At 43.0% G+C, this 8,499-nt stretch overlaps 1 protein-coding gene across 2 annotated transcripts in view; it reads left to right on the top strand.

The window, feature by feature from the left end:
* Positions 1-6,374, top strand: part of GGPS1 (geranylgeranyl diphosphate synthase 1) — an 8,801-nt gene extending 2,427 nt beyond the window's left edge. For both annotated transcript variants that reach the window (XM_006761245.2, XM_006761244.2), the window contains exons 2-4: positions 1,989-2,081; positions 3,389-3,459; positions 3,833-6,374. In XM_006761245.2, the coding sequence (XP_006761308.1) occupies positions 2,012-2,081; positions 3,389-3,459; positions 3,833-4,591 (900 nt within the window). In that variant the 5' untranslated portion in view covers positions 1,989-2,011 and the 3' untranslated portion in view covers positions 4,592-6,374. The remainder of the gene's footprint in view (positions 1-1,988; positions 2,082-3,388; positions 3,460-3,832) is intronic.
* Positions 6,375-8,499: the final 2,125 nt, after the last annotated feature.

The raw sequence follows: 8,499 nt of genomic DNA on the forward strand, positions 1-8,499 counted from the left end.
CCCCGATTTCACCCCCGAAAGCGTTAGAAAGCAGTCTCCGTTCGTTCGCTCAGTCCGCGTACTCGCTGAACGCCTACCGGGCGGAGGAACCGGTCCGGCTCCTGCCTGGGTGAACCTAGCCTAGTGGGAGAGGTGGTGGTAATTTGCAGGCACCGGCGGGTGCGGAAGGGCAGCAGCGGCGAGTGCTGGCTGCACGGTGACAGGGGATCGGAGATAGACCGTGCGGTTAGGGACCTCGGGGAGGGCTTTACCGAGTCCGGGAGGATCGACCTGGGAGGTGAGGGGTTGGCTGCGGGTAACTAAGGAAAGAACATGTCAGACCTAAAGAAGAGAACGCTGGAAAGCCTTCTGTCAAACGGGAGCTTTTGAAATACGGGGAACTGGGGCCGGAGGAGCAGGGACCCAGATCCTTACACACCGTGTTAAGGAGTTTGGGGTTGGTTTGTTTTTCCAGTGGAAAGAGAGATACGACTTCCCTTCGAAAGATTTGAGTTTTCCAAAGATCACTAGCTCATGCAGGGAACCTAGCTAGGAAGTTATTGCAATGGTCACACGGAGGAGAGAATATGTTTTTGTATTTGTCATTCATCCATTGTTTGAATAAGTTCAGAGCAGTTTGCGTTTTGAAATTGAGTCGTTTCGGACTCACATAGACATTCTGTAGTATTCATCAACCTAAAAGTAAATTAATAGAGCTACAGCCTGGTGTGCTAATTTTTTTTTAAATTGTTTTACCTACATATTTAAGAGTAGGGTACAGAAAACACACTTTTTAATTCTTAAGTATGTTTTTTTTTAATTGATTTTTAGAAAGAGGGGGAGTGAGAGGGTGAGAGAGAGAAACATCTGTTGCCACCCACCCCCATCCCCTACAGCTGATGGAGTCTGCAACCTGGGCATGTGCCCTGAGGAGGATTCAAAGCTGCAACCTTTCTATGCAGGGGAGGAAGATCAACTGAGCCTCACAAGCCAGGGCATGCACTTTCCAGTTCTTTAAGTTCATAATCCTAAAGACAAAAAAATCATTGTCCAAAGAATCAAAAGAAAGCCGATAACGGGGAAAAACCTGAAATGTGCCAAAGATGTCAGAGCAATTAGAAAACTCCTGATGTGGGGACAAATAAAAATAGATTTTTACAGAGCAGGAGAGTAGAGATTCAATAGTGAAGGAGGATTCTAGGAAGACCATGAGTGATATGCTAGGAAATATCGAAGTAAATGTAAGTTTAAGAAGAATAAAGGGAGGGAATATTTTTAATAATGCATGTCTTGTCTTAAAATCAGAATCTCTGAAATGGACTGATTGTAGTGAAAATACAGGAAGGAAGTCTCCCCTTAAATTATATATAGTATTATAAAACATTTTAATATTCATAGAAAACAAGTATGTTTACTAATTTGTATAATCAATTGTATATAGAAGAATCTAAATCTGTGGGTTCGTTTTAACATTGATTTGACAATATAAGCCTTTCACAACTGAGTAAATATAAAAGGTTTAATATAAGTTTTATTCCTTAAAATCCAGGTGAACACTGACCAATCACTTGAATAATTGATATATCATAGTTCACCCGTGTAAAATATACAATTAGGTGGGTTTTAGTGTACTCACAGAGGTGTACAACCACCACCACAGTATAATTTTTGAACATTTTGTTGGCCCCCAAAAGAAATATCACACTCATTAGTAGTCACTCCTAGCCCCCCTACCTTAACGTTACCTAGGCAATTGTTAATGTACTTTCTGCCTCTATAGATTTGCCTGTTTTGAATAGTTCATGTAAATGGAATAGTACAATATGTAGTCTTTTTTGACTAGCTTCTTTCATTGAGCATAATGTTCTCAAGATTTCATACCCTTAGAATTTTCTTTTAAAATGAAATAAAGTCTGCCTTTACAAATTCCTTGAGATACAAATTCCTTTGCAGTTTGACAAAGATAATTTAATTAATGAGATCACATTTATGATTCTCTTTTTTAACAGATCATCTTTGAAATCCAACAACAATGGAGAAGACTCAAGAAAAAGTCCAAAGAATTCTTCTAGAACCCTACAAGTACTTGCTTCAGTTACCAGGTATTACTTTATTTTTTTATTGTTTCACCTACATACTCAAGAGTACACTACAAAAAACACACTTTTCAATTCGTAAATATTTCTTTAATTGATTTTTAGGGAGAGGGTGAGAGAGAAACATCTATTGCCACCCACACCAAACAGGGTTGGTTTTACATAGTAGTGGTCATTTGAATGTTAGAATTCAGAAAAGGTTTGCTAGCTCTTGAGATTTTTATATTTAAGGTCATGCGTATGAGAAAAGTGATTATTTGTTATTAAAAGGGACATTTTTGAGGGACCCTTAAAATATGCAAGTATATAACATACCTAAAAATTAAAAATACTTAAAACATTTGAGTACCTTTTTGGAGGTTTATTATTTACGGATGCCACACTTTCCTCTTCCCCACTAGATTAAGGAAAGCTGTGCCAATTTGTGCACCAACAAAAAGCTTCAGTTACATTCCATGCTCATGTTTCCATCACTCGCACACTCCATTTCTCACACTACCAGTCTCTTTAACAGCCAAATAGTCATGCATCTAAATCACGTTACTTAAAAGCATAACCCACATTATTCCTATAAAGATGGGCCACCTGGTCATGGCTTCCTACGGTTACACTTGCCTAATCATGTTTATGTGTATGTACATGTTTTGATATTTTTTTAACTTTGGAAAAATGATGATAGTAAAAATTCAGACATATAAAAAGGGTAAGTTCTTAGAATAAAATTCACTTATAAACCAGTTACTTGGACCTGAAATACTCCTTCTCATAGAAAAGGGAATACTTTAGGCCATGGCAGTGTTACTTTTTGGTAGGAAAGCGGCAGAGTTGTCTATTCTCTGAAACTTTAATTTAAAGGAATGCTAGATAATTTTAAGAGGTAATTGTGGGAGGTAATTCAATAGCAACGTACATTTCATTAAAAATACCTATGTCCTCAACAACCAAAATGCCTGTGTTCTCTGAAATTGACAGTGCTAATTAACTGCCACTAACTAGGCTGGCATCCTTTCAAACGGAATGAATTAGATCAATTCCTATTCCCCCATCCCATTCCAAAACTGTTGATACAAGTTAAGATGAAAGTGATGGGCTGCTGAAGGATTTAGAACCTCTTTGGCCTGCCCTGATGTTAAGGTTGCGGGGTTTAGAGTGTGAATTTTGACAGTAGGGGCCCAGCACTGGAAGCTCTCCAATGGGTAATGGATTGATGGGGTTGGATTTATCAAGTCTGATCTGTTTTAGAGTAAATTTCTGAAATGCTTTTTATAATTAAAGTGTTAACTTTATTGCCAAATTTTATTCTTTAATTGCAGGTAAGCAAGTGAGAACTAAACTTTCACAGGCGTTTAATCATTGGCTAAAAGTTCCAGACGACAAGCTGCAGGTATCTAGGCAATTCAATCCCCTCCCTCTCCCTTTCTTTTTTGCTTTGGGTAGAGAGTGAGAGAGAAACATTGTTTTGTATATTTTATGCCTCCATGCACCCAGGCTGGGATCCTGTATCGGGACGATGCCCTAACTAGGCTACCTACCCAGGGGCTCTAACCTCATTCTTAATCCCCAAGAAATTTATGACATCACGTAGAAATACTCCTAGCTCTTAATTCTGTTTAATGCTCATGCAATCTATTGTTTTCATATTGAGGTTGCTAAATAATTACTACTTTCAAAAACTAAAGCACCTGAGAACATCATAATCTGTTAATATAGTAGTTCAGATATGAAAAAAATGAACTTTTCAATTGTCTTTTTGTTAGATTATCATTGAAGTGACGGAAATGTTGCATAACGCCAGTTTGCTCATCGATGATATCGAAGACAACTCGAAGCTCCGACGTGGCTTTCCCGTGGCGCACAGCATCTATGGGATTCCGTCTGTCATCAATTCTGCCAATTATGTATATTTTCTTGGCCTCGAGAAGGTCTTAACTCTGGATCACCCCGATGCAGTTAAGCTTTTCACGCGCCAGCTCTTGGAACTCCATCAGGGACAAGGCCTGGATATTTATTGGCGGGATAGCTACACCTGTCCCACGGAAGAAGAATATAAGGCCATGGTGCAGCAGAAGACGGGCGGACTGTTTGGGTTAGCGGTGGGCCTCATGCAGTTGTTCTCTGATTACAAAGAAGATTTAAAGTCACTACTTGATACCCTTGGGCTCTTTTTCCAAATTAGAGATGATTATGCGAATCTACACTCCAAAGAATATAGTGAAAACAAAAGCTTCTGTGAAGATCTCACGGAGGGCAAGTTCTCGTTCCCTACTATTCACGCCATTTGGTTGAAGCCCGAGAGCACGCAGGTGCAGAACATCTTGCGCCAGAGAACCGAAAACGTAGACATTAAAAAATACTGTGTACATTATCTTGAGAATGTGGGTTCTTTTGAGTACACGCGGAATACTCTGAAAGAGCTCGAAGCTAAAGCCTACAAACAAATCGATGCGCTTGGTGGGAACCCTGAACTGGTAGCTCTCATAACGCACTTAAGTAAAATGTTCAGAGAAGAGAATTAGTAATATTAAGCCGTTCTCGATGAGGCCTGACAGCTTATTTGAGTCGGTTATTTTTTTGTCTTTTAGCCTATCTTTTTATAAATTTGGAGCAAGCTCTTTGTCTCTAAGAACTGAGTGGACGGGGCGGTGTGGGGGAGGTGGTTTCCATGTAGAGCCACTCCGTAATCATTGTACAGAACTGAAGGAACAAGAGGAGTCACATTGAAATAGGTGTCATGTGAATGTCGCAGTGTGCTGGGTCGGGTCCTTGCGGCCAGCTCTGCCATGAGTGTTTGATTGATTCTGTCAATAAAGAATTCGACTTCCGTCTTCTCTGCACTGGGAGCAGCTCTCCTCTTCCCCTGAACATGGCCGCCTGCGCCAAGTTGGTCTCCACCCCTCCTCCGACAGGAGCACCTCTGGGCTGCTGGGGGGGTCACTGCGTGCAGTGGTGCTGAGACCAGACACACAAGAGGTGAGAGCCTCAGCAGCCTGCCAGCCCCACGCCCCCTGACCTCACTTATTTCCAGCCACAGCTTCCAAACCAGCACCATCTCAAGGGACATCGACGCCGCAGCCAGGCTCCTCGGGGCTAGGGTGCCACAGAAGGGGCGGCCGGCCCTGGGGCTGGGGCTGGGACTGTGTTTGGGAGCCTCCTCGCTGTTATGCCGGGAACCTTTCTCCGAAGCAACAGCCCTTCAGTGCCGTTCTGGGCTCGCCCTCTCAGAGGCCACGGGGCTCGTGCCTGATGGTGGCCTTGCTCTCCCTCTGCCATGTGACGTTGCTGTCTCCACCTCATATACCTTCTCCCGTGTCTGGTCTGCCTATATGTTCCTTTTCCTCCTCCCCGGGCAACCAGGGGAAAGTGGCTGGCTCTGGGTTTGACAGAGGGAAGACAGTAATAATAATAAGAAAAAAAGAAGCTTCTAGGAATATCGATACTTCTAACTATACTGTATGGGCAGTTCCCGCTTCACCCACCCAGTTCCAAGCCAGTGGCTACTTGGGACCAGTTTCTAGATCTTGCTGGCCCATAGGCTATGGGAATTCCTCTTCCTAAATGTTGCTGCTTAGAGTATGTCTCCCCCCAGAAATTCCCGCCAAAGGCTCCCATGGGAAGGCCGACAGTGACAAACAGCACCAAGGAGTCTCCCCTCACATGCCGGCCCAAGTTGGTTGGTTGGTAAGTAACTGGTGCCCCCAAGCTGATTAGTATCTGGGTACAACGTCTGTCCATTTGGAAAGAAAAAAAGTACATGGAGAAGTATTTTAAGAAGGAGCCTTGAAACCTTTGTCTATTTTCCCGGGGTTAATAGTAAAAATCATAAAAGAGCAGTTTGCTCACAGCAGAAGGAAATGCCCTTTTCCTTCCCACGCACCACCCGCTAGAAGGCAGTTGGTGCTTGAATGGAAAGGGAGCTGTGGGTCTCTTTAATCTCTGATTAAAGGAGAGTGAACCTGAGACCTAGTCGCCACGGCTACCCCGTCAGGCACTAACTGGCCGTCCAGTGCCTTAACCCTGGCTCCCTCTTGTGTAATTCCCAGCCCAAACCCCTGGAGCCATCTGTGGCCAAGAGGTAGGAAAAGAGACCTCGGTTACTGTGTTGCTGAATCCCGAAATGAAAGTTGTGCTGCTCAGAAACAGTGCGTTTGGTGTGATTGGTTCTATAGGATGTTCTCTCAGATCTAATCACCAGCACCTGCACTTGCATGCGACCTTCTCACCAAAGCGCTCAAACCTCTTCGATAAGATGGAGGACACCTCGATCAGGTTTTCAACAATAAAGATAAGTTTCTTTTTTAAGTTGGGTACTGTCTTTACTAACTTTTATGAAAATTTGAATCTTCCATTTTAATTGATACAAGGGAACCTCTTAAAATCATGGGTATTTGTGCTACACTATGGGAATTTGAATTTTGTGGTTATGAATCCATAACTTAAAAAGAAGAAAGTATTATTATTCAGAGACTTAATGCTAACTATATAGAGAAATTAAAATATGGCTCTCAGTTTTTTTATGATTACCATTATGATATCAAAAGCCTGACCTCCTCAAAGTCAGGTCCTGTACCTGCTTCTTTACCTGAAATAACATAATTAAAAGCAGCTTATTCTTTCTTCATGTCCCTCTACCAACCTAAATAATGGAATGAAATCACTTTTTCCCCAGCCCTTTTTTTAAACCACCATCTTCACTCTTTAAGTGACCCAGGAGTATGTTTGGATTTATTTCTTACCCTTGCCTCCTATATCTATCTATTTAGTCCTCTTAAGCCCTATAGCTTTGTCCTTTGTGATGTCTCTTATCTGTTCCATTTTCCCTGTCATTAACCTGGAACAGGCTTTGTTGCCTGTTGAAATACAGGCAAAGAGTCGCTAATGGACACCACAATCATGTGAATTCACGTACAGCGCAATTGGCGGACTCTCCAACATGGCAGCACTAACTGCCTTACTGTGTAGTCTCTGAAAAGCACTCTGTGCTTTAGGAGAATGACCAATTTATTGTTTTTGACGTACTTTTGTTTCTATGCATAAAGAAAAATGTGTCTGAAGGTCTGATTATTAGTATAATGAATAATGGAAGGTATTTAGGGGAGGCAGTACTAATGATAACCTGCACAAGTACTTTGTAAATCTTGCCCAGTCACTTAATAGAAAATGCAAAATGGGAATAAACATTTGAGAAACCAATTTAAAGAGACTTAGACTTAATAAATGATATTCTAGCATGTCAATACTTTACAAGAAAGAAATGATTTATTAAAGCTGTTAGGTTAAATCAACTAACCATAAAGAACTGGACATGAAGCCCTAGCCAGTTTGGTTCAGTGGATAGAGCGTCAGGCAAACATTGTCACAATTTAGCAGAGAGAAGAAAGTAGTTTCCAAAGAAAAGAAAGATTCATGTAACTGTTGTGGGACTGGTCTGAATTTGGTGGATGCCGGTAATTTAAAAAAGCTGTGGTCATTCTCTGCTGAAAGGCAATCTAAAAACTTTAAAGTTAAAAAGCCTACAGCCCTTTTCAGGGCATAGATGGATATCGGTATGTAAGTTACCGTTATTCAGTTTTCTCCTAAGATGGAGCTAAAGGTGTCCTACCTTCACGCCGTGCAGGGGGGGTCGGCCAAAATACAGTGATAAGCCCTATCTGATCAAGCCCATCGGAAACAAACCTAATAATCTAACAAAGTTAGGTTCATTCACTTGCTGAAACAAGGGCGGCCACACCCCAGAGGAACAGGGGAGTCTTAAAAAAAAAATAAAAAAAGAAGCCAGAGAAAGCACAGACTTGGAGGAGTGTAGGTAAGAATGAGGCAGGCTCCCAGGTCCTGTATCCTTGACAACAACAAAGTTAAAATAAACATGGGGAGTTCCAGCTGCCAGCCTCTGTACCGGGAATGGGAAAGCGTCTGGGTGGTCCCCGCAGCTCACCTCCTCCAGGCAGGAGCCGGATGCTCCCTTCTCACCGATAGGACTTCACCCCGCAGAGCTGCTGAAAGTTTTAGGGAACCAGGTCGCTCAGTCTATGTCCCTTTCACTAAACCAGAAACAGCAGCTTTTACGGTCACAACGGGTATCCGCGCCGAAACCCACTTTTAACAAAATTCATCAGGAAAGCCACCTCCCTGGTGGTGGTGACCCCGGGTCCCCCCCCCGGTGGGGGTAATGGCCTCTCTCATGCGCACCAGCAGTACCACCACCACCGGCCTCGCGTGCTTGGATCACGAACCGGACCCGCCGCTAAACGTCTCCTTGAGCGTCATCATCTCCTTGGACACCGACAGGCAACCCCCGCGAAATCTACAGGCGGGAATCTGGCGCTGAGAAAGGCACACGACTGCGGAGTCGGCTTCTCCCGTAACTGACTGACCGCCACTCCTCCTTTCGGGTTGGCTGGGTGACTGGCCCCGTTTTGCAGGTAGC

The sequence above is a fragment of the Myotis davidii genome, unplaced genomic scaffold, assembly GCF_000327345.1.
Source record: "Myotis davidii unplaced genomic scaffold, ASM32734v1 scaffold174, whole genome shotgun sequence".
Taxonomy (NCBI): domain Eukaryota; kingdom Metazoa; phylum Chordata; class Mammalia; order Chiroptera; family Vespertilionidae; genus Myotis; species Myotis davidii.